At 36.9% G+C, this 26,210-nt stretch overlaps 1 protein-coding gene across 31 annotated transcripts in view; it reads right to left on the bottom strand.

Moving 5' to 3' along the window:
* The window catches only part of SLMAP (sarcolemma associated protein), an 88,613-nt gene that overhangs the window by 31,166 nt on the left and 31,237 nt on the right, over nucleotides 1-26,210 (bottom strand). For 6 of the 31 annotated variants that reach the window (XM_065687548.1, XM_065687538.1, XM_065687541.1 and 3 more), the window contains 12 exons: nucleotides 23,374-23,527; nucleotides 17,746-17,818; nucleotides 16,383-16,419; nucleotides 15,289-15,351; nucleotides 13,559-13,654; nucleotides 13,200-13,271; nucleotides 12,190-12,330; nucleotides 10,507-10,644; nucleotides 9,919-10,087; nucleotides 9,783-9,833; nucleotides 9,176-9,226; nucleotides 4,855-4,917 (listed from right to left, as the gene is read on the bottom strand). In XM_065687548.1, coding sequence (XP_065543620.1) covers nucleotides 4,855-4,917; nucleotides 9,176-9,226; nucleotides 9,783-9,833; nucleotides 9,919-10,087; nucleotides 10,507-10,644; nucleotides 12,190-12,330; nucleotides 13,200-13,271; nucleotides 13,559-13,654; nucleotides 15,289-15,351; nucleotides 16,383-16,419; nucleotides 17,746-17,818; nucleotides 23,374-23,527 — 1,108 coding nt within the window. The remainder of the gene's footprint in view (nucleotides 1-4,854; nucleotides 4,918-9,175; nucleotides 9,227-9,782; nucleotides 9,834-9,918; nucleotides 10,088-10,506; nucleotides 10,645-12,189; nucleotides 12,331-13,199; nucleotides 13,272-13,558; nucleotides 13,655-15,288; nucleotides 15,352-16,382; nucleotides 16,420-17,745; nucleotides 17,819-23,373; nucleotides 23,528-26,210) is intronic. The other 25 variants (XM_065687542.1, XM_065687543.1, XM_065687552.1 and 22 more) reach the window with 14 other exon arrangements.

Raw genomic sequence — 26,210 nt, 5'->3', positions numbered from 1 at the left:
GCGCTGAGCAGCACACTGGATTTTCAGGATTGGCTTCAGATCTCAAGCAACTGTCGGAGATCACTCATCATCTAAGTTCAGAACAGCCTCAAGTTCAGAGGTGGTGAAAGTCACTGTGCCTAGATTGAGGAACGCATAGCAGAGAGAATCAAGTTACTGCAGCCGCAAGTGAGGAGTTACTGAGTGATATCATGAGCCCTCGTCCATTTAAAAAATAAAAATATGCAAACAAAACTCCTCATATGTGATTATTCCAGGACTCAGCTGAGGCTGGAAGGGGGGTGGGGAGGAAGGAAACAACAAAGCAGCTAAGGAATTCTGCCCTTATGTCTGAAAAAATAAACTGAATGCAAAAACCATACACTCAGTGTAGCTATCAACTGCTTGATCTAAAGGGTAACACTTCATCTATGCTAGACTGTTAGCTTAAAATAGGCTTCTAGAATCAGTTCACAGAAGAAAAGTGATCATCAGAATTGACGGATTTGGGGGTTTTCATAATTCAGTAACTGTTAAAATCAGAATAATTCTAGTACAAGACAAAGAAACTGTAGGCTTCTTGACCCAGATGGTTTTCCAAACCACAAGGGGTAACGGGCTAAAACTTAAACAGGGGAAGTTTAGATTGGATATAAGGAGGAAATTCTTTCCTGTTAGGGTGGTGAGGCACTGGAATCGGTTGCCCAGGGAGGTTGTGAGTGCTCCATCCCTGGCAGTGTTCAAGGCCAGGTTGGATGAAGCCTTGGGTGGGATGGTTTAGTGTGAGGTGTCCCTGCCTATGGCAGGGGGGTTGGAACTAGATGATCTTGAGGTCCTTTCCAACCCTAACTATTCTATGATTCTATGATTTTATCTCTTTACATTTTAAGGATTGTCAATTGTACAACTAAAAATCTGCAGACAAATTTTGGTGGCTTTACTGGTTTCTAATGGCCATTATGAATTTCACCAATTGTACAAAAGTTTTCTTCTTGACACTATTTCTTCAGCAAAGAACTTCAGCAGTAACATACAAGTCCCCTTGTCCAGTGTGACCCAAAGCTGGCACAGGCAGTATTTTTCACTTGGTGGCTGACATCTCTCCTAATTTACCAAACAAGTAAGCATTCCCTGTGTTTTAACAGATTACCATGAGTGTATTTCAAAGCTAATAAATTTGTTAATTTCAGCATTCCCTGCATATTTCTGTAATAAGCAGACACCCGGATGACTGATGTCATTGAACTACATACACTCTTATTCTGTCTGCACTGCACCCTGGTCACTAAAATTGGCAGAAACCAGAGAACAGAAAGTAAAAGCAGATGTACCTGTATCTTTTAAACTCCCCTTTTTCAGATCTCTGCGTCTTTTCATGTTACTATTTCAGAAAACTTCATACACATGGTTTTTTTCTTACTCAATCTACATTTTCCCCAAATCAGGATGCACATTTTAGCTACCAAAATATAAATTAGGGTGAGGATCTTAGCTTTAATTTCTGGCACAATTTCAATCTTTCATGCTATCCAGCCATTCCTTAACAGAAAGCAAAGGGTTACTGACATACATCATAAATAGTAATTTTTACCAAAACAATCTGCTTTGACGTTAAGCTTTTGGTTCATCTTTAAGATAGTCTGTGGTTCTTTTTGCTGATGAATGCAGTTCAAAGGCAGCTTTCATTTAAGGTTTTAGGCATTTCCTATCTTTTCAATTTTAGAACTCCCTTTAGGTTTAGGTTTTGTTACATTACACGTAGTTATGACTACGTGTAATGTAACAATACATTTGTGGGTTTGTACTAAATCAGTCTTTGAAGGAGGCCAGTTTCTAAGACCAGTGAAAGGAAACGTGGCCCTCAACACACAAATTTCAAACCATCTGAACCAAAGTGATGCTAAGAAGCTTTAACTTTACTTGCCACCTGCAAGTCATAAATTCATTAAAAAGTTCGTATTCAATCCATCCAAAACCTATCGCAATTTAGATAAAGAAATTAAAAAGCACCTCAGAAAAAAAGGCAAAAAAAATTGACTTTCATTTAAAATCATAAATGCAACAATCACAAAATCAAGAAAATAATAAGGAAGCAAATAAAAGACAACTCAGACTGGAACAAAAGATAGGAAGCCAGCAGGGCACCAGCTCTCTCTCTCATCTATGCACCATCACCATTTTGGTAGTAACTCATGTACTAATCAAAAAGAAGTACCATGACTTTTGCTGTTGATGGCAGTGGTTTTCATCAGTGGTTACTAAAAAAAGTGATGAAATGAGCAACAAGTGAACTGCATGTAATGATCAGAAAGTAACAGACTTCCCAGATCATTGAGAGCAAACTTTCACAACATTCTACAGATGTTGCAGATAAGGACAGGTTACTGGGTATCGTGAGCCATATTCTGCTTAAAAAATAAAAATAAATAAAAAATATCTTTAAAAACCTACAGAAGCCAGATTTTACAAACAACACTAACAAAGTTTAGCATTTGTGCTGCACTGCACCTAAGATTGTGTCTAGTTGTTTCTCCCCCACCAAAAAAATTCTAGCTCTACTACTCTGAAAGGTCTTTAACTGCTCTTACCTGATAACCATTTTCAATTGACTTCTATCTCTGTAGCAGCTACTGATATGGAATACTAATTGTTTAATCGTCTAAATTTCCTTCTTGTGTTATCTTACATATACCCCACTTCCTTGATTCAAGCTGGTTTTCCTCATTTCTTTGCTTGTGCTTACCCGATGTAGGTGCTGCTTCTCCAGAACCATGGAGACATGCACTTTCCTCACTGCACCAACACAAGTTAGAACTTTCTCTTCTAGATGAACTGCATAGTTGTCTCAATTCTCCTTTTGCTTTAGACTTCTCTTGTGGTTTGTAGATCCTACAGCTTTAACTCCTCTACTTCTATTATGAAACAGTACACCCTACATAAAACTACTTCAATGAGTGACTTCTGTTTCTGGGAGTTTTACTGAATTATTATTTTTTAAAATAATAAACCTGCTCCTCTCCCAGTACATAAACCTTGGGGCAAAAAAAGGCACAGTATCATGTGATGAATTACATATACTGCCAATCTTTATGATATTGTTCTACACTTAACTATTTGCAGCATGTCTTAGAACTTCTTGGTGATTTCTGCCAACTATACTTTTTCTCCCCACTAGTTTCCAACCCTCACTGCTGCAGAGAGCAAAGAGCAGGAGTACAGCTGAAGGGCAGTATATATATAACATGAAAATAACAGGTCTTGCAGTCTGCAGTTTAACCTCATGGTTTTGTGGGGCCTGACTAAACATATTTGAATTTGAGAAAGGTAAACTTTCTGTCCAGGAATACAAACATGATCTGCTGACTTGGAATCTCTTTTTGTTCTTGATCAGATAGTAAACTAGTTATTCTGTTGCAAAAATATGCCGAATACTGAACCCTTTGAAGTTGTATTCATTCTTCAAAAACTGATGCAATTGAGGCCTTACTGCGTCTTTACTCTAGCTTTCACTCTCTCAAGAAAGGGAAGGCATAAGTAAATTGATCTTTATTTTAATCTCTTATTATTACTTCAATTGCATGTTAGAATCTTTTACTAGATCCCAATGGTAACTTTTGCTTCTCAGTACTGACAAGACTGCTCACATTTAGTTTGCAGAGGTGACAGCAATACAAGTTTTGCTAAAACAGGTTAAGCTAAAATCTAAACAATGAAATTAGGCAACCAGTTTGTATTTGAACATCACTCAGTGTGCTCTTCATTTTCAGACTAGGCAAAAAATAATTTTACTCAAACATTTCATTTCAGTTCATTTTAGATACCAAATAAAGAGCATTCATGCAAGACCATTGCAAAATTTAAGATTATTTTAAACTTCAACTAACAGAAGACAACCATTAGCAGTAAACTGTCATTCAGTTTGCAGCACTGCAATCCATATCAGAAGGAGTAAAGTCAGTTAAGTCTGTTATACTTCCTTATCAAAACTTAAAAGGGAAGAGTCCAATAAGCATAATGTCAAAAAAAGATACTGTCTTATTGCTGCTCATCAATACTTCACTCTGCTCAACTCTAGGTACATAATGTCTGTAAACTGTAAAGTCAGAACACAGTTCTTTATGTTACAAAGGAGTTTCCTTTGAAGTTAAATAGCACTTTTTGCTCTTCAACCTCATGACATTTTTCTCTCAGTGGACAGAAAGTATTAACATCTTCAGTTTTTCTATAATTACAGACATTAAGACTGTGCAGATTCATTACACATTTTCAAAAGCTATTTCCTTTGAAAAACATTTCTCATTCCAGAATAACCCATCTTTCTAAAGACTGGCATTGCATATTAGCTTTCTGGTTTTTTAAAAGAACCTTAGATTTCCACATAAAATTTAAGGTCTTGTTTTCCTTTTTGTTCCTTGTAACAATTCATTTTAAGAATGTGTAAAGCTTTATCAGATAAATTGTAAGTATGTGGAATGAAGAAAAGGCATCACTATCTTATCTCTGTCCTGCTGCTGCCTCTGATGTTTGCTTAAACTGACAGCGTTACAATTCCCACTTCTTAATTTGTAACAGGATGAAAAATTACTCAGTTTTAATCTTCATGTGGCAACACTACAACCCGCTTATTGGTCAGAGGACAATAATGGATTAACTGCCAAGAAGACACAATGTGATCATTGCTTCGCAAGAGCAAAGATAAGCTCTTACTACTACTACAGGCATGTGCTTAATATCCCAATGCCACAATTCTATGCATAAAAAATTTCTGCTGCTACAGAAATATTGAAATAATAGTGACAAATTTTGATTTCTATCCAACTTTTCTGGGGTTTCTGTTGTTTGTAAAGCAAATGTGATGAACACTCTTGTACTCACTCTGACATTCTATGAACTGATGAATAAAAGTGCAGTCCCCTCCACTCTTTGAAAGAAAGTGCTCTAGTAAAGAAAGAAACACTTAAGTTTACATCTTCTTATCATTTTTCAAATTGATGCAACAAAAAATTTGAAAGATATATTAACAATATTTGTAATTGCTTATTTACAGTGAACTTTTGAAATCCAAGTCAATATGCAAGCAGACAAGACATGTAACTGAAATGATGTCTGAGTGATACTAGAAAATAGATCGCTATTTTGAACTGATCAGAAGTACTTCAACTGCATTTTCAAGGGGTTCTTTTAAATGCCAAAATCTGATCACAGTTCTTAAGCATAAAAAAAGCCCCTTACCTCAATAGAATCTATGTTACAAACCCCAACTTCATTTAACAAAAGTTAGTAAGAACCAATTATTAAAAGTGCAAAAGTTCTGCATTTGGTATATTGCTTTTTCAGATTCAGTGATAACAAAAAACTTCCACTAAAATTCCATGGACAATTTCATATTTTTGGCAAAAAGATTAATACACACAAGTGATATTTAAATCACGACAAATTTAGAATACAGAAGATGCTACACTTCTGAAACATGCAACTCCATAGCACTGATGCCTCTAGCTCCTCCTATTTTTTAATTCATAATTGGACATAGATAATCGCAAGGACCAAATCCAAGCACTGAAGAACTAACAAAACATTAGTTAACCTATATTCTTCAGCAGTTTTTATTAGCTTTGAAAGGGCATTTAAGTTTTTCCTTAGTCTTCGTACTTACTCTTCCCTAATGCCCTCTTGAAACGAAAAACATATATCTTCAGTGTTGCTGAGTATCTCCCTTTGTTTTTTAAACAAAGTTTCACTGCACAGAAATAACGTCATTTGAAAGCACAGTTCTTCAGAAGACATCCCAAAACTGGGCTCAATTTCCAGTTTTACCCAAGCCCTGCTATATAACCTTGTTCAGCTCCCAACTCCATCAGAATCTAGGGTCTCTTCAAGTAAATAGGTGCTAATGCTTCCCTCCTAAAAAATCCCTTGACCTCAAGAGCTTAGCAAACTGAAAATGTTGCTTTTCAGTATACAAACCATCAAAACGTGTTACATCCCTAACAAAACTGTTCAACCGCTAGGTTTTGCTATCACAAGCTTAGCTGTTAAGATCCGTTATGTAATGTTTTACTATATTTCAAAGGCACTCTAAAAAGTAAACTTTTTTTCTAATCCACAGGGGCAGGGCTTTTAAAAGACAGCACCATGGCTATAATATTTATTTTCCATATTTAAACTTTTTCATATGATCCTCTAAGTGACAGTATAGAAATTTCTCCTATCTTTCTTTACATAATATATGGCTCACAAAACTTAACTATGAAAGCCAGGTGTGGGGCAACTCACTGAGAAACATACCACTTACTGAAATAACTCAGTTCTACGCTACCTTTGTCAGTGGCTGATGTATAAGCAAGTTACTCTCTTCTGCACCAGAACTTCCATATGTGCAAAGAGAGAAAATGAATGCTTGACCCTCACCATCTTAATAACACTTTATTATAAAAAGCCTCTAGAGAGACTGTACGATGAGTTCGTAGTTCCTCTACTCCGAGTACAGCTCTTTAAATGTTATGGCCAGCCACAGCAAAAAACTAAGGTAAAATCCTTACTCATGCAGCAGCTAGGTAGTATGCCTATAAACATACCTTAAGCACCTGACCTGAAGTTTTGAAATAGAGACACAAAGGGAATCTTAAGAAGTATTTTACATGATTTTACCATTTTCCCTTGAGAGGGGGAGGAGGAAGGCATGTATACCTCTGTATACAAATAGAGGAAACCTTCTTTTATTCCCTTACAGGCTACATAGCACAAACCGAATTGACTTTCTGACTTCTGCTTCTGTCTTCAACTGTGAGTTCTTTCCTTACACAAAATATCTACAAAGTCACTGATGAAGTTGCCGCATCTATGTTATACACCATAAATTCTTAGTTCATCTTAAATAATGCAAGGCTACTCAGCAAAAAAAAAAAAAAAACAAAACAAAACAAAACACCAGTAACTGCTTCCTGCTGCTTTCAAGAGGACAAATCCAAAATCTGGCAAAGAATGTTACTGCCCATCTGTCATTACACGACTAAAGGACAGAAGATAAAGAAAAGCAGAGACTGTCATGAAGAGAACACAGGCCAAAAGCTGTAAATTGCCAAGGAAATGTGGATGGACCAGGTATAGCAGAGATGCAGAAGAAAGTGGTACAGGCATAATAATGGGAAACTACACTAAAATATAGAATAATAGTAAGGTGTGTGACAGAAAAAGGTGATAAACTATAAACACAGAGAACACAACTTGAATGAGCAGTTACATGTTGTCTAGATTCATAAAGAAGAAGAAATTGGCAGACAGCTTCCTTAAACTCCAAGGTTTAAACACAAGCTCTACTGTTACTCATAGGATGGAGGAACCTGTACGTTCATGCATCCATCCAGATGACACTTACTCTATGCAATCCAAAATAAGTCAGAAAGCGATTGCTTCTTCAACTTTAACAAAAAGTATCAGTGATACAACAATATTTTTTTTTTTTTACAAAATAATTTTCACAAAATAATGATTTTGAAATAGTATTTCAGACAGTTTTCAAACTCAGACTGGTAAGAGGAAGCAGTATTTAAAAACCTAACAGGACATCCCTACCAGTAACTTTAAAAGAAACAAAAAAGTGTTTGTTAGAAAAAAAATCATATTTTGTGTGATGTTATCAATTATTTCGCTGTAAAACTATACGTATTCGCACTTGGAGCTTGAAAGCTTTTACTGAAGTTTCAATTTAGCTCTAGGCTACTTTTGTTGCCACTATTGCATGTTTTTTCTAACAACCTCTAACAAGCTATCTTTCAAAATCTTTTTATGGTTTACATGATTAGAATGAAAAATACATCCCTATACAGTACCCCAGTTTTGCTTTGTAAAGAAGCTAACTCTTTTGTGGGGTGGAAGATTTAAAATACATAAAAAAACCAAATGAAATAATTATTTCTTAACCATTCTAGCAAGCATTAACAGTATTACCAACCTAAAATTATGCATCAGCAAGATGGATCAATCTAACTGAAGCCAAAGTATGGCAGTCTAGAGAACTGGGAACAGATATTAAGTGTCCTAGCTTCCATCATCAGTGTACATCATAGCTAAGTGTCTAAAATGCTAGGACATAAAGGAATAACTAGTACTCAGGTTAAGTGGAAGCTTTTGTACAGTTCCTCTCAGTGTTTAACAATCTCTCCTCCTGCTCCAAGTAAGAACTAGATGCAAGGTTATGCCATGATTAACTTTTCATTTTGCTATTGGTCTCCCCAGTTAAGAAGCTCTTAATCTCTAATTAAAAAAAGTCAAAGCTAAGAGTCAGAGCATACACAGTTGTGAAATTTTGTTTAAGAAAGGTAAACAGTAATCCTTAAACACTGGATTAGTTGAAATTACAAGTTCTCTATTTAGATGCCCCAACCTTGTAATACCATTTCCCAGAGCTTTCGCTAGCCAGCAAGACACAGTGAATGCTCATGAAAGCTACATCAAGGAAAAAATATAAACTGACATAAAAGGATAAAAATATCTTAACCAATAGAACAATTTAGTGAATTTAGAACCATAACTGGAATAACCTTTGCTATATGCGATACTGGGCATATTCTTAACAGACAATCCTATTAAAGAAAACTTCAAGTGTATGCTAAGACACATTAGTTAAATTACTTAGCTTTAACTAAAAAAAGCTTTAAAAAAAAAATCAGTTCAATCTGCTTTCATTCTTGTTTAACATAAAAGATAGCGCTCTCTTTTAAAAAGTTAGTTTCTGCTATTTCTGTATCTCATATACTTGCATTTTTTGGTAAGTTACAGTTAGGAAAAAATATGTTTTGTTAACTTTACTTACCATACCCGATTTACTAGAAAAATGGTGGGTGTCTGTGTTGCAAGGAAAAGTAAAATTAAACGGAAAAATGTCAATGAGTTTTCAACTTTCTCGTGTCACAAGCCTGACATCATTCAGCAGACCCCTACTGAATCCAGTGAAAGCTCATCAAAAACAGGTTAAAAAAGAGAGGACTTCCAAGTTGGGTTGTTACATTGTACAGCATTCTCTGAAAACACCCAGACTGAAAGCCTGAGCAAAAACTGCTGGTCAGAGGAGTGGACAGATTCAATTTCATTTTTCAAGAGAATATCATTGAAAGTAAAACTTTAGAGAACCTTTTGAATTTGTTCAACTTCAAACATTAACCATAAGACAAAAGGTAGCCTTAAGATACACTACCTTTCTCTGTGCTCCCATTAATTTTAGGTATGAAGTCATCAACTTGTATGCCTAGGATTAAGAAAGGGTATTATTTCTGGAACCAAGCAAAATGTTTTGGGTTTCGCTTCTTTATAAATACACCATTGTGAAAGGCATCTGGCTTTTCATGCTACCTTTTCCTTCTAGGCATCTAACCTAATCAAACGAAACAGGCAAAATTTGTTTTCCTTTGCACTACAGATCATGTTCCTGTTTGTTCAAACATGTAAGAGGTTACTATCATACAAGGAATTACTGCCTATTACATATATATTTTAAAAATCCTTTCTTTTATATATATGTATATAAAAGCCTTCAAAAGGTTGGAGCTGAGAAGGCTCAAACAGCTCTGAACTGAGCAATGAACCACAACTGTGGACAGCCACAGCAGCAGTGCCCTCTACTGGCATTCTGCTGTGGCCACATGTCTTCCAACGTTCTCAACTGATACCAGGAACGCCGCACTAACTGGGATAACACTAAAACGTTAGTCTTTTCCCAGACACCTAGACTACAAGATTATAACGACAGTAACTGAACAGAAAATCTGGAAACCAGCTTGAAACAAGAAACTGATCACACCTACCTAAGCTGTTGTGTTCTTTAAGTGTTTTCTCTTGAAGATGCTCTAACCGTACTGCAAACAGAAGTCCAAGAAAAAGATATTTCACAGATTAAAAGAAAAACAAATAATCAAAGTTTCTTCCCCACTAATCACTAACCTTGTAAAGCAGTTAGCCGCTCATTGGTGAAGTCATTGTCAGCCTGCAAAGCTTCTATTTTTGCTTGAAGCTCTTGCTCTCTCTCTTCCATTTCCTCTATTTTATGCTGCAACTCTTTTTTCTCAGCCAGTCCTTTCTGTTGGATTTCCTCTTGTCTTCCTTCTGCTACCTGCTCAAAACACATTTTAAAAATCCCCAAGCAAATCAAAATTGACATGTAAAGGAATTGATTTCATTCCCATTAACTCTAAGACAATTAGGTTGAAAATTATTTGTCTGTATAAAAGCAGCTAAATTTAATTTTACACCATAAATAACTTTGTATTAAAACACATTGCAGCTCCAAAGACATGGCAACTTTCGAAGTGAACAAAATGGGAAATCTTTTTGGCAAATTACTTAACTGATGATAGTTTCAAGTACATGAAATGCAAACCCAAAGATTATGTAAAAGCCAGTATGCATCTTTCTTCCATTAACCTGTTGTTTGAAGTTTTTTAATCTTTGATAGGTACATTAGAAACTAAATTGCATTTATTTGCTCCATGCACTACAGTATCATTATAAGTCACAAAGTTCTGTCATTACCTTTAGCTTGTCAGAAAGATCTTTAATTTCATTTACAGCTCCATTGTATTTATTAGCTAATTCTCTTAATTCTTCCTGAGTCCGCTCATTCATCTCTTTCAGGTGAGTACATTCATCTTCTGTATTACTTAAACTTCTCTGTAAGAGAGAATTATTATGAAATAAATAAAAAAATAGAGACTAATAATCTACCAAACACTGAAATTGATCTTTTTTTCCAAACAGTGTATGGAACTAATCATATTTAACTGCTTTGCTCCTAATCAGTAGGGCTAAACAAGCACATCAAGTCCCGGCTAAAATGCTATCTACACAAACCTTTGTAATGTTCTACTTTAAGAACACATTATGTGAAAATACATTGGCGTCAGGCATGTGCAAAAAAACACCAACCAAAACTGCCACAGTATGCTATGTAATTAATTGTGATCAACAGGTATAAAGAACTGTGTGATCTCCCCCATTCTATTTTATGCTAATCTGTGAGAGTTTTATAACACCTTGTAATTCAATGTAACCAATAGATTTCATCACACCTGTCACCCAGCAAAAGAAGATTTAATACATTATAAAAGCCAAATGGCTCCAAAGAAGCATCCTAAGCCTTTTCTTACACTCCATAATGTAGAATCTAAGCTAAGATCTCCTTACTTAAGAGGCAGCTGAGTCTTCAGGGGGCAAGGAATGCTCCAGAAGTTTGCATCAGCTGGTGACTGCAGCACAACTAAATGGTATATAGAGTTTTCTCCTCATAGCTCAAGATTTGTTTCTTCAGTCATACAATGTGTTTTCATTTGCATTTGGGTTTTCTTTCTTCTTTTGGTAACAAGCTCTGACTTGGTCCTCATTTATGACCAAAATACCTTTACATAAAAGTGCATTCAAAACTATTAAAGGACAACTCTCAATCAGCAGCCAATGATCCTTTGGCATGGAGAGAAAATTACGTGGCAGGAAGCATTCAAGCAAATCCCTTAGTAAAGTTAAATTAATATTTCTCCTCCAAGACTCAAAGTAAAGAGGAAACGACAGAATAGGTCATAAGATTCTTCTCCTAGTATAGGACTGAAAAGGAAAAGTAGTAAACTTAAGCCTCCAACCATTAACAAACCTGCCAAGAACTATTACAATACAAAAAGGTATATTTAACTGAAATCTCATAAGGTTATTTACTACAGCAGTATGTGCACTGCATTCTCTAAAAACACGACAAGGGTAGAGACTTTGTGCACTTAATAGTAAGATATTTCTTGACCTAGAGGGAACACAGCAAATAATTATAATGGCAAGAAAAAATAAAGGAAAAGATAGTGATGAAAAATATTACAGGGGCAGAAATTTTCTTTGAAGAAAGCGTTCAACACTTTGTAATCTCAAAAACTCATTCTTAAGTGTAATTTATATGAGTGTATTATCATTTCCTCTCACTTATTTTCCACATATAGTACAACCTCATGAATTCTGAAATCTGGCAAAAAAGTAGGAGTTTCAAGAGTAGTTTGTCATTAACTTTAACAATCCAAGCATTGTCCAGTAGGAGAAATAAACACTACTACTTAATATACTGCAAGTGCCACAATACAACAAATACTAGGATATTACAGGAAACAAGACTGGGATCTAAGCAGCAGCAGTTGTAACTATTTCAGCATTTCCAGGAGACTAGGCATGAAACTTCCGTACCTCCACTTCAGACAGTTTTCTGACCACTTCAATTTTCTCCTGAAGGACCCGCCTCAGGGACTCTTTGGCTGTTGTCTCATAGTTATGTTTGTCTTCTTGTAATGCTATAAGCTCTTTTCGTATACTGTCTTCTGTTTGATTCTGTATGTATAAAACAATTCAGATACAAAGTTAGAACATAAATTAGTATTTTGCTGATTAAATATATTAGATTGTGATAAGACCTGTGCTATTCCAAAATGTTTAGCAGTTTCTGGTAGATGGAAAAACTGTCATGGACAAATCAGTGATCAAAGATTCTTGACATCGCTGGGTGTAAACCAGCTGTTTTTTGAAGTGCATATACAGCAGCACGCATTGAATGGTCACCTGTGATTACAAGAAAACTATGGAGGTTTTCTGGACACTGCTAAGAGAGCATCAAGCCTCGGAGACCTACAATTTGATAAACCAGAAACCTAAGAGGTCTCATCTGAAAGACCTCAAACAGGACCTGCAGAAAAAATGACGTAGGTAGTTGAGAGGAATTAAAATACAATTAAAATAAAAATTCAGGGCAGGCATAGGTGGCCTAAACAACAATCAAGGTATGGCATAATTGTTACTCCGTCTCTGAATATCACACAGCACACTGATAATACCTTTTTTCAAATCCCTATTTGGAAAAGGACATCCACAGGAAAGGAAACAGGACAAGATGGCTGCTTCTCACCAACAACAGAAATTCCTTTACTGTATTTCATTACATACATTCTTACATCTATATATGAAATAAATCAGATTGGGCTAAAAAAATGCTGAAAAACAGCCATTTATCTAGATTTAAAGTGATTCCATGAAATACAGAACAGATCTACAGCTTTCATGCTATATAGGTTATCCAAATAAACAGAGGCTCATTTCAGAAAGTTCATCTTCCGACTGCTTTCCTACAACCAGCTAATTGCAAAACACTTCAAAAGAGCTATCTTTCAGCATTCCTAACATTCAACTTCGGGTGAACTACTTACCTTTGAACATGCCTGTAACTGATTTCCCATAACCTCTAATCTTGATAGCAGCCTGTCTTCATCTATTAAAGCCTAGCAGAAAAGAAGTATCACCTTAGTATTAACATATGCTTTATGTACTTCCAGTAGAGTTCTGCTTTTAAGACTTAATTCTGTTGGAGTACTCACTACTAATAGTTATTTCAAACTGGCACATAAAGTAAGTTTATTAAACATTCTCTTTTACACAGCTTAAGAGAACCACCATAAACTTTCTACTCCTACTGCTGCTCTTCCCCCTCCATCGTTTGTAAATTAATAGCTGAAATTTTTGTCACTGCATATTTCAGTCCGTAAAGGAAAAAGATGCCTGCAAATACCTGCCAACTAGTATCTGAAGCTTCTTGTGTGACAGCAAGTAGTCGCTGAAGTGTTGCCAACTTTTGTTCCAACATTTGTTCCCGATGTAAGGCTTCCTGTGAAGGGAGCAGAGTACCAGTGAGTTCAACTAGAAAAACTCAGGAAAAGAGAAGCAATAGAAGAGATACTAAAGTACAAAGACAGAAAAAAAGAAAGTGTGAGTAGCAAACATTGTCACATGCTCAAAACTATAATAATAGTTATATTATATATAGTTATATATAGTTATATATAATATATATTATATATATTATATTAATAATAATATATATAATGTATTATAATATATATTATAATAATATAATATATTATTATAATATAATATAATAATATATAATAACATATTATAATAATATAATTTATAATAATAATATAATCCCATGCCATTTTATCCATCCACACATTTATTTGGATATTTTAATTAGAAAATGTTATCATATAACCTCAGGTTCCTGAAAACCTTCATTTTTCATGCATATGCTGCACACGCCAAGTACATATTGTAACAAGTTATTCTTTCCAGGACTTAAAAACACTTTGACTTTCATCAGTTTGAGTAACAAAATTGTAAACACCAAAAGGCAGCTTGGCAGCTCCCACGCAATGAGCTGTGCATCCTCAAATAAGGTCACAATAGAAAAATGCCAAGCAAGAACTACTATTTTTGTTTGATGCTTGTTTTATGGCAGTATGATTGAAGAGCATTTTCATGTAACAATTCCAGGATATGAAGAATGAACACACTGGTGAGCAAGTATGTATTTGGCCTCCCAGGAAAGAGCATCTGCTTGAGATGCTTCCTGCTAAGTCAGCAAGTATGTATGAAGTTACTAGCTGTTTCAGAAGTCTCATCGCTGATGTGAACAAATAAAAATTGCCATTATCAAACACGAATGGCTAAAATAAATCAGCAGAACTATACGTAAATTAAACCTAGACAGAATGTACCAGGAAAATTTTTTCGCATACTTTCCAGAAAGCTGATTTGATGATCTTGTCTAGAGAGTTAACTTACACATATTAGCACACACTTTAATATGTGTCCTTTTGCTGTCTAACCCTTTTGTGACATGAAATCTTAGGAAAAAGCACACTATTTAAACTGACAAGGGAGCAGGCATAGAAAGGTTGGTGATGCCAATGAGGAAGAAGAGCTGCCAGCACTGTCCCTTCCTTTACACTTTCTAATAGCTACAGGGACAAAAATATTCACATCAAGGAATTATCTTCACAGACGCAAACTAACTCTCGTCACACGGAATGAACTCGTTTTGCCTTTCTTTCATTCTATCAAAGCTTTTATACACATACATAGTACATCAATAGCAATGGATGATTAACAAAAATATTGTGGGCAAAAGAAAATCAGGGACAGCAAGGCAGGAGAGGAGAAAGGACAGGAAAAGCAGATAGATACCATTCAGGGAACCTTCTATAAAACAAAATGAGTTTACATGCTTCTTTTAGGAAAGTCATAGTTTATGCTGCTCATGCAAAACATAGTTTACAGAGAGCCATACTATGTCCAATTACAATATGTTTTACATTATTTCACTATAGAAAAGGTAGTTAAATGCTTATAATGTTCAGGTTTACAAAATGCAAGCTAAGACATTAAGAGCCCAGTATTTCTGTTTCAAACAAAACCTGAGTATCTTGTCAAAGTAAATACTGTCAAGAGAAAACCTACCTGTAGATACTGTGAAAGCTGAAACAATTCCTGAGAATACATACTGGGAGTGTTAGCAGCAACCTGAAAAATACAAGAACTTAACAATGAAAATAGGTTTGGATTTTTCATTAAACTCAATGCAAAATTCATTATCCAGTTATGAAGGTACATTTAAGAATATCTAATAATGGCACTTTAATTCATTCATTGTTCTGCTACTATTTATTCTTTGGTTTATGATAGGACTTCCCAAAACTGCACTGAGGACCCACTGTGTAAATGTCTAAATGTAAAGAGCGTAAGGCTTTTGTTTGAGATCAGATTAAACTGACAAAAAAAAAGAAACAAGGCGCACAAAGGTGAAGCCATTCAACCCACGGACAAACAGAAATTAGGGGCTTCCAGAATTGGAAATAAAGCCTCTCATATTCCAATTTAATGCGATCATCACACACACATTTCAAACACACGTTTCCCATTGACCTACTAGCCATCATCTTCATAATTTGCCTTTGTAAGTATCTATGTCAGATTTGGGGACTACTTATATTATCTTTAATCATAACTCAAACTGTTCTGGACTTGAGGAGAACAGAAGGATTGTTTTGGGGTGGTTTTTCTGCAAATTTATTTACTAATTCTTGTAGGCTCTTCCTACATTGACATAATTTTGAAGCTGATTTTCACACTTATACCTGCAGCCCTCAGAATTTGTGCCCTTGCACAACATATGTGCTGTTCTGAGACCTCAACTCAAATGCAGTGTCTACTAACTCCTCGGACTGCAGACTTCACAAGTAAGTTTCCTTAGCTTCACAAAACTTTACCCTTCATGTTTAGAAGTCTGAGTTGAACCTATTTATGTTAATTCTTCTTTTAGAGACTAGAGAGACGACCAATTCCTGATCAAGCTCAGCTACCTTAAAACATACACTGCAACAGTGCATTACCTTATCTACCTTAAATGTCACTCAAAATATTAAACTAGTAAAAAACAGGCACAGCAAAACATATATAGATGTAACTAAATTCCTCCATTTCTTCATCTTTATAATATGCCAGAAACCAGCATGTGGCTGAATAAGGCAGAACACAGCAGATTACTGAATTACCTTGTCAACAGGACTTGGTAATGGAGCATGGATAACACTAAAAAAAAAAAAAAAACAACAAACACATTAAAAAAAGTCAACACAAAGTGCAGAATTGCAGTTTAAAAAAAAATCTAGATCCCTGACACATGTAATCAAGATGTTTTGGGTTTTTAAGTTTATTCGTCACATAAAAATGAAGACTTGATACATAAACATGCAAAACCAGTTCATATTACGCTGACCAACATTTTCAAAGTTACAGAACTGTTTTCAGATTGTACGTCCAAGGTCTATACTTTTATTTCAATTGTTACATTATACTTGACTCTTTTAAAACTGATCCGTTAAGATTTAAACCAACTGACGCGCACAAAACAACAGCTATGAAAAGACAGTGGATATACTACTCGTGCAAATTCAGCAAACTGCATAAAATAATGTTTGGTAACTTTCAGAATTTTGTATGCTTTTACTAGAACAAGGTTTATAATTGCACATCTTCATCAGAATAAAAAATTTAATACCATATGTTTTCACCACTTCTTACTAGAACACACAATTACATGGAAAACTTCCTGCAATACTTTGACTTATCTTCCGAGAAGCAAAGACCTGAAAGCTTCATGCAAATATTTCTGCATACTAATGATAAAAGAATGCTTAAATAAGCAGCCAAAACCACACAACTGGTAAGACTGAAAGATGATTGAGAAGATTAATATTATGTAATTTGTAATGTGCACTCTATTAGTGGAAACAAAACATTTTTTGTTTCTATTACTCTGAATTTTACTCCATAACATGCACACATATACAGAAAGCCCTCTCAATATTCATCTGAGTTTACAAACATTATTCCATCAGATTTTACGAATATTTCCCCCATGCCAATCAAAGCTTTCATTGTGACACTAAATAACTGCACCATTTACTGTATTACTCATCTGAAGAATATAAACAGCGTTACATGTACACACACAGAAATACCATTAACTTCACTTTAGTAGAGTCTATGTGTATTTAAAGAAGCCAAAATAATAATCCCACATAAAAGAGGGAAGGAGAATTTACTCATTTGCTTTCTTTTTCCCTATATTCTTCTGTTTATAATACCCATTCCAGTACACCAAACCACAGCCAGTCAGAAAAGCACTTGATAAGAACTTCTTTATCTTTCATAGTTGTCTTAATTTCTAAAAGCAACAAGCAAATGAGATTTCTTTTTTATAATGCCTGAAAAAGAGCCATGCTCTCAGCTACTTCCTTTCTGTGAAAATGGGAAAATAAGCTGTTCCTATGCTGATTTTAAACATAATATTCATCAAGTCCTCATTATACAGTAGTTTAATTTTGCTGCATATGAATAGATACTCATTCTTACTCTGATCGCAATCGAGCTTCCATTCCATCTGGAAGAAACAGTTTGATTGTGGAGACTATACATCCATGAGTAACTGAAAAGAAACAAATACCAAGTAATGATGATTCATTATTATTTAAGTTTAATGGTTAATGTTCTAGTAGCCAAGCAAACTGTCCTAAGAAACTTTGAGGGAAGGAAACAAGAGGCATGAGTGCCTTCAAGCATCAATGCATGGATCTGCCTTCTCAGGCCTCCAGAGCCTGCAAGCTTTACCATTAGAAACTTACGAGGTGATGCTGTGTACTTCAAACTGGCTGTGAAGAACTTCCAGTTCCAGTTCTATTACATGCAGCAGTACCTGCAAGTTGTCTTTGCTGAGGCAAATTAAAAAAGTTAACCATATGTTTTGATCATGAAATGAGGAAAAAGGAATGCATTCCCTGTGCTGGGTAACGGGAATGCAGAAGTACGAACAAAATAATGAGCTACCATTTTGACAAGATTCCTATGAGGATATCCAGGGCCTTAGAAGGCAACACATCCAATTTGTATCACCAGACACACACTTTAACATCTGGGACTTGTCAAGCGGTTGCTATTTACAAACACAAGCATCAAAAAGGAACACAAAGAAAGAATGCAGGAACTACGGAGAAGTGCACACACACCCTCTTGAACGCTATGACCAGTGTCATTCAAGGCAAGTATCTCTTTTGGTATGCTTATAGCACACATCTAAGGCACAGCCCTAGATAAGTGGCCTTTCGCTTCAGCAGGAGAAAGCTTGCTCCTGCAGGACTAAAGTCAAGATTCTATGAACTCCACAAGATCCTAAAGAATAAGAGGAGAAAATGCAATATTTGATTCTTCCATCGAGTTCAGCCTCTCTTCACAATGTTTCCCAAAAATGTTACTGGCACCATCTTCAATGACATTTAAGTCAAATTACATCTGGTTTGGTTTTCTTGTTTGTTTGTTTCGGAGGGGTTTTTTGTGTGTTGTGGGGTTGCTTTTTTGTTGTCTTAGTAGGGGTTTTTCCCTTGTATGGTTCTATAAACTGGAAAGTAAAAATTCTTTCCAGTTATATGTTCCCAAAATACTACCTCAAGCTAGATACACATAAGTATATGATCATCTTTCACCTGCCACTATACCTGAAGCACCCACCACCATACAAGTAGCTGCTCTACTTTCATGGTTATTAATATCAGTAAAACAGTTAATCTGGCTTTGAAAAAACAGGGCCATGGGTGTTTTAGGACATCATTAGTACTCCAGGGAAACAAGACAGGTCTTTGAGGAAGTTACCTCAATAGAATCTAAAAATACAGGAGAAATTTTCCAACCGAAGAGAATTGTTCTTAACCTTTATTCACTGCTAAAAGCTAACGATGCTTTGGAGAAGTATCTTCCTGGCTACCGCACCTTGTTTTTTTAAGCTGACCTGGTAAAGCATGAAATTCGCATGCCAGGGAAGAACAGCCAGGATCTCAGTCTCAAAACAGATTAATCCACAGCTTTTGGCATCTTTTTTTGGCTTTAGACTTAGATCCTCAGAACTCCCAAATCTGCTCTTGAAAAGAAAGCCCATTGAAAAAAACATCCAAAACATTACTGATATTAGCTGTAGCATGTAATACTCACACAGCTTTTGTAATGAAGAATCTTTCCTTTAATGCATAAAGAGGAAATTAGTGATTTCAAGAAGAAAATGTTAGGGTATCTGAAATTAAAGACCAACAGACTGCTTTACCTTTGGGTCATGTATCAGGTCAGTCTGCTTGAGATTGTACAATGTCAAAGTTTTTCAACATCAAAACTGAAAAAACTCCCCTCTAAACTGCAGGAGCTTGATTTGTGTAAAAAATTAAACACAGAGGAGGGTCTCATACAGACAGAGAATGTGAAAAGGATTTATAAAATAAAAATAGGCTTAATAAAATAATAAAAAAATAAAAAAAAAAAATCAAACCCGTAGTCTGTCCTTTAGCTATCAGGTGATTGTATTTAGAAAAATCATGGGAAAGCCTAAGGGGAAGGTAAAGCAACATATAAAATACTATTGAAGTGATGAGTGGACAACACAGTAATTGTTTAAGTCTGTATTATTGCTTTTGGGGAGTAATTAGAAAGAGCAATAATGCAAGCTGCGGTTGCAGTGGCGATGGAGCAACCTCTGCCCAGCCTGAGCCACGGCCCCTGCCCGCCCCGCGCCCCCGCTGACCCGCGGGCCCCGCTCACCTCCGGTGCTGCCCAGGGGCCGGGTCAGGACGCGCTGCCGGCCCGGCTCTCCCCTGCCCCAGCCCGCCCGAGCACAGCCTCGGCCCGCAGCCGACCGCGGCGCCAGGCGGCGCTGCAGAGCGGCGGCGGCCGCGGGGCCGGGCCCGGTCCCAAGTGGCACTGTCATTGTTACAGGCACTTAAACTGAACGCAGCGGCGATGCGATGATCAAACCGCGCCCCGGGATCCCCTCGCAGCGCCGTGCGCTGGGCAGCAGCACGCATCGAGCCCCTTCACCTGCACTGGCTTTTCCAAACACCGTGCGCCACGAAACAGGCTTTATTGAAGAGTCCAACCTGGACCAGGAACAAGCGCATAAACTGCATCAGAACTAAACCGCCTGGTATCATTTGACCCTGCTTCGAAACCTATGAACTCCTGGGATGCTCCAGCACCCATTGGGAGGTTCAGGAGGTGGAAACAGAATATAAGCCACACTAACACAGGGAAAAGCACAGCGAGATGATTAATGGATACGTCCTGGATTAAGTAGAGGGAAATGTGCTGGCCTGTGTGCTTGCCTGTGCTGTGAAAGTGGACAAATAAGGAAGCAGGAGGGCTGGGAACATTTCTCCAGGGCCTTTTCATGACTTCAGCTCAGCATCAGAAGCTGAGGGATGGCCCTTGTGTAAGATACCCTGGAAAATCACAGGCTGAACGTGCCACTATTTTAATGAACCAAATCAAGATCACATTTGCAAGGAAATGACTGAGATAGAGCCTGAACAATGAAATAAAAAGAAATGTATTCTAGCAATATTTACACAACTCAGAATCTACATAAGTAAACTCTGCCTATCCTGTCCTCATTGCCTGGTAATCACACACAGCAAAACGCTGAAATGTCTTGTGCAAGTATAGCATTATGTAAATACCAGAATGCAAACTGGTTTAAAAGGGAATCCCTAATTTAAAAACAACTTTCATGTCCGTTTCATTACTTTATTTATTAACAGTAACATCTAAGATGGATGCAAAAAACCTGTTCACATGCATTCCAATTGCATTCATGGGTAGGTAAACACTTTAACTGTGACGCAGCTGTTTCATGCCCCAGCATGATGATACGATCTTCATTCATTGCTTGGGGGAGCACAGAGAGGGAGGAAAGCAAACTTAGGTGCCCTTCCTTATTAGCTAGCCCCACACATTCATGAGTAATATGAGTCCTAATGTTCAAAGCTAGAGAGGAGGAAAGGAAGGCTGCAAAACCTGATCACTCATTACACAAGTGTCAGGTCTCTGGGACTGTGTTTTGTATAACTAACACAAAACCCTTGGGAAGAGCTGCCACTGCCAAGGACTCCTGGCAAGAATTCGCTTACGATGAACTTTCCACAGACTTTCACATCAACTAATTGCAAATAATTGCTGATAAAATCAAGTGAACTCCAATTTTTCTTCCAACTGAACCTTAAAATAAAACCTGTTTTAGGTCTAAATACACATGAAGAAATTGAGCTTCTTTCAGTAAGGACAGGATCTTATCAAACGAATAGTCCCAGGTTCATTAGATGCAATGTATTCCTTTAATTTAGTCAATGTATATTGTTAGCTTTCATAAATATTTGCAATCACTTCACATGAAATAATACTTCAATTAACTCCCAGGCAATTCCAACTAGACATCCAGGAGTTAAATCTTTGCAACATCATTTTTGAGCAACACGAAACAATGTGATGTGACCTCCATTACAATGAATCACTCAAAAATACTATAGGTCCAGAAGCTTTCCATGACCAATATTGCTTAACAATGTTTTCTTTAAAGGTGTATTCATTAACCTTTCTCTGGTACTCCAGATGTTGAGAACTACAACCTACCTGGCTACAGCCAGGTAGACTTCATGAATAACAGATGGAGCAGGCTTCATCTTTCTGGTTTGTTCACTTAATAGAATCATAGAATCATAGAATAGTTAGGGTTGGAAAGGACCTCAAGATCATCTAGTTCCAACCCCCCTGCCATGGGCAGGGACACCTCACACTAAACCATCTCTCCCAAGGCTTCATCCCAACCTGGCCTTGAACACTGCCAGGGATGGAGCACTCACAATCCCCCTGGGCAACCAATTCCAGTGTCTCACCACCCTTACAGGAAAGAATTTTCTCCTTATATCCAATCTGAACTTCCCCTGTTTAAGTTTTAACCCGTTATTTCTTGTCCTGTCACTACAGTCCCTGACGAAGAGACCCTCCCCAACATCCCTATAGGCCCCAAATGCCCTTTACAAATTCTACTGTTGTACTATTGATGTATTGTGGGGTTTCTGAAGGGGGGTTGCTTGTTTGGGGAGTTTGCTGGGTTTAAGAGAATTTTACCATCACCATTTAAATGTAATGTTCAGAAATTAGTAAAGTGGAAGAGGAGTGATGGCAGTTCTGCCATTTTATCTGTGTGTTACTGAATTAGGATTCTTCAGAACATGACCAGAACTTCAACACTCACAGCACAATAACAGACCTACTGGGCAACTTTTAAGTCTCGGAAATATCGATTACAATCCAATAATGAACAAACAGACCAGTTTTCAGGAAGAGAAAGAAATGGTTCCTGAAATGCTGTACATAAATGCAAAAGATAAGAGACTGAGGCTGCGTTTTTATTGATTAACAGATACATAACTATTACCACAATACAAGATCTCCGGAGTGTGCATGCTAGGAAGAGGACAGCAAGAAAACAAAACCAAACAAAAATCCCATCACCTCATTTTTCAGCTAGCAACTTTTTTCTATCCTCTTTTTAAAGTACTGCAGAAACCAAAATGAGGAGCAGCCACAGAAAGAACCAGCAGGTATTTTAACAAGAGTTAAACTGGCCCGCTTCAAACTTACACTATTTTATCAAGAAATGCAGTTTCGTACTTCTGCCACATTATTAAATGAAATTTCAGGCTTCATAGGCTTGAAAGGTAGTTACAAAAACAAAATTAAAAAAACCCAACACAGCACTACACACACGCCCATGCTGCACTTCTTTAATTGCTGTAAGTCAGTTTCAGTGAGGCAATAGCTAAGCATCTGGTCCCAGTTGAGCCTCCTTTTCTGAATTTGCATTTCCACTACACATACTAGCACCCATAAAGAAGAAGGTGGGTCATGGAAGCAACCCAGTTAAAATTTAGCTGGGGGCACAGGAGGGAGCATGCTCCATGTCTTTAGCAGATCATTTTCTTGGTCTAGTTTACTGTGTGGCCAAAAGACCCATTGCCAGCAGAAAGGAGGGAAGAGACAACAAAATAAAGAGTCCAAAACACCAACCTATTTTCTTACAGCAAGGAATACCATTTACTGTTAAAGATCAGGTTGTGGTAGGAGGATCTAAATACACTTGGAAAATAAAAAAGAAAAGATGATCCATACCCTTACCTTTCCGCGTGTTCTCCGTCACATCTACACCAAACTGGATGATGTCACCCGACATAATTTCACATGGTGGGCTTTCCTCGGATCCTCTGCTCAGTCTCTGACTATTAATAAAGGTACCATTACTACTTTTAGTGTCTTGAAGGTAGAACTGTAAAAACAAACAAAAAGGATAGTAAAGTATCGGGAAAAACCACAAAATAAGTATGAAACATAAGCTCCAATAAAATTTTAATTGCTATAAAATACAGCTTGAGCTCCCAGTGTAGAAGAGGACAAATGTATCAAACCCAAAACACTTTCCTCAGGATGCAACACCTTCATGTTATCAAGAAGTATTTGCATTTGATTTTTATATTTTAAACGTATGATTAAATTCTAGCACATATGCCACGCAAATAATCGCTACCAATTGTACTGAACCTACTGCCTTGCATGGAAAGCATCAGACGTGGTAGCAACACCACCTTTTGACACACATATAAAAAAAAGCTTACATTCATGTTGGTCAACACACAAAAACTCTAACTGCTTATACATTTGAGGTACCAGTAGGGAAGGCTAACATTGAGGGAACCAGACAAAACGCTGGCAGAGAACAGAGTTCAGGAATTGTAATGTCAGACCATGGTGAAGCTAAGCGAGTAAAAAAAATATAGGATGCTTTTACTTCCCAGCGGTACTAGTTCACACCATTAAGTTAATCTCAAAATTGCCGCATCAAGTACCTTTGTAAATAACCGTTTGTAGAGTTAATTAAATTTTAATAGCGACTTGTTGGATCAGAAACTGCTTATGACACATGACTTCTGGTCAAAATTGCTGTGTCTGAAGAGAGACTGCGAGTGAGTCACCTTGCAGAAGACCACACTCAATGGCTAAAACCTGATCAGCAGACAGGATGAAACATGGGACTGGAATGTTACTAACCAGCCAGGTAACTTTGAGCAGTTCACAATGACAATAGTTATTACAGGAACCTGATGGGATGGTAGAAATCCCCAGCTTCCTGCACTTGTAAGTAATCTCATCAAGTCCCAACACAACCATAAGGCTGGGGGAGAGATGTTGCCTTCAGAGAAATGAATGTATTCCCATGTTGTTCTTATAAAGGCAAATGCCATTTTTTCTCAGGATTCCATGCAATTTCCCATGCCTCTATTATCAACACTCCTCAAAAAGTAATAAATAGCTCAAAATCAGAGTTGAGGGACAAGGAAGTGTTAAAACGGAGCAGGAGACCAGCAGTAGGGTCTAAAGACCTCATACTGGAAAATGACACCAAGCACATGATACATATCTTACATGCATCAACAGGAATGTCAGCACAGGAAGGCTTGGCTAGGATGCATGTAACAGCAGCATGAAAAGCAGCACATGAAAGATATCCCCCCCCCCCCCCCAATAGATTGGTCTTTGATCTCAAATTGAAGAAAAAGAAAAGAATTCTCAGTCATATATTCATAAAGATGAAGGTAAACACAAATTATGGCTGCATTCACTGCAGTAACAACCAGACCCACCCTACTCTAAATATTACTCTATTATGAAATACTATATATTAATACATAATAGTATATAATATAGCTTTTATTACAATTGGAGGTTTAAAAGCCAATCTAATTAATTAGCTTGTTAATTTACTAATCTCAAAGTACTGAACCTCCTCATGGTTCAGTGCAGAGATAATTAGGTTTTTACTTCCTGTTTGTTCTTGATTAGCTTTCTGCTCCATTTGAATATCCTTCTATTATGAAAAAGTGAGTCACAAGCCAGGAGAAACATACTTGTGCTTATTTTTCTCCACCCTTTTCTTTCCTATGCATAACAGGTGCCCTTTATCCCTCCAACGTTTTCATTAATCACTGCACCTTGCAAAAACACTTCTGCAGAATCTGCAGATGGGGCACAGATTAAATGGCACAAGAAAATACAGGAGAATGAACACAGGAAAGGAGCTGCAACAGAGCATCAGCACCAAAGCTTCATCAAAACATCAAACAAAACAACAGCAGACACAAAATTCAAACTGGGAAAAGAAAAAGTAAACAAATGGTCACAGAAAATGCACAGTAAGTTTAGTATTATCAAACTGATGTCCATTTAACTACATGAATTTCATTCTGTAAATTTTAGAAGAGATGCTACTAAAGTCTTTACAAACAGAATAAAAACACTCTTGTTTCTGTAACCAGCAAAAAGAAGTAAAAAGAAAGAAGTAATGTCAGCAACATGTTAACAAGCTGATGTATAAGCAGAAACGCACCGATTTCAAGACTTAGTAAAAAGGATTCAATTATCTTTAATGTCACAACTAGCTGGGACAGAGCTCATCCCTTTCATGTAGCAAATTCAAATGTTACTCCTATGCTAGTTTTCCTGGTTCAAATGATCTTTCTCAAAGGTCAGTCCTCCATCACTTTTGTATCATTACTAAAAGTTACCTTTAAAAACAAAACAAAACAAAATCAAGCACCAGCCCCAAAACAAACGTGTATATGTTAACTAGCATTTATAGTAGTATACTGGTATTTATTATACTATCAATTATGCATATCCTTGGTGGGTGTTCCATTTCCCAAATATCCTTTTACACAGCAGCTCGGTGGTACTGTGCCTGCTGTGAGCCCAGCACCATTTGCCCTTCCTGCTTCCAGTGCAAACCAATCAACTCCAGCAGCAGTGCTGGCTTCAAGAGTAATTACAAGTCCTTCCTTTCCCCAGTGCTCACAGCTGAGTTGCACCATCACCTCTTTAGTTGTATTGGCTCAGGCATTTGTTCAGTCACTGCAAACCAGTTTTGAGAGCTGATGTAAGTTATATGAGGAGGTCCT

This window comes from Lathamus discolor, chromosome 7, assembly GCF_037157495.1.
Source record: "Lathamus discolor isolate bLatDis1 chromosome 7, bLatDis1.hap1, whole genome shotgun sequence".
Taxonomy (NCBI): Eukaryota; Metazoa; Chordata; class Aves; order Psittaciformes; family Psittacidae; genus Lathamus; species Lathamus discolor.
The sequence above is the reverse complement of the archived record's forward strand: the minus strand, read 5'-3'. Positions and strand labels throughout refer to the sequence as shown.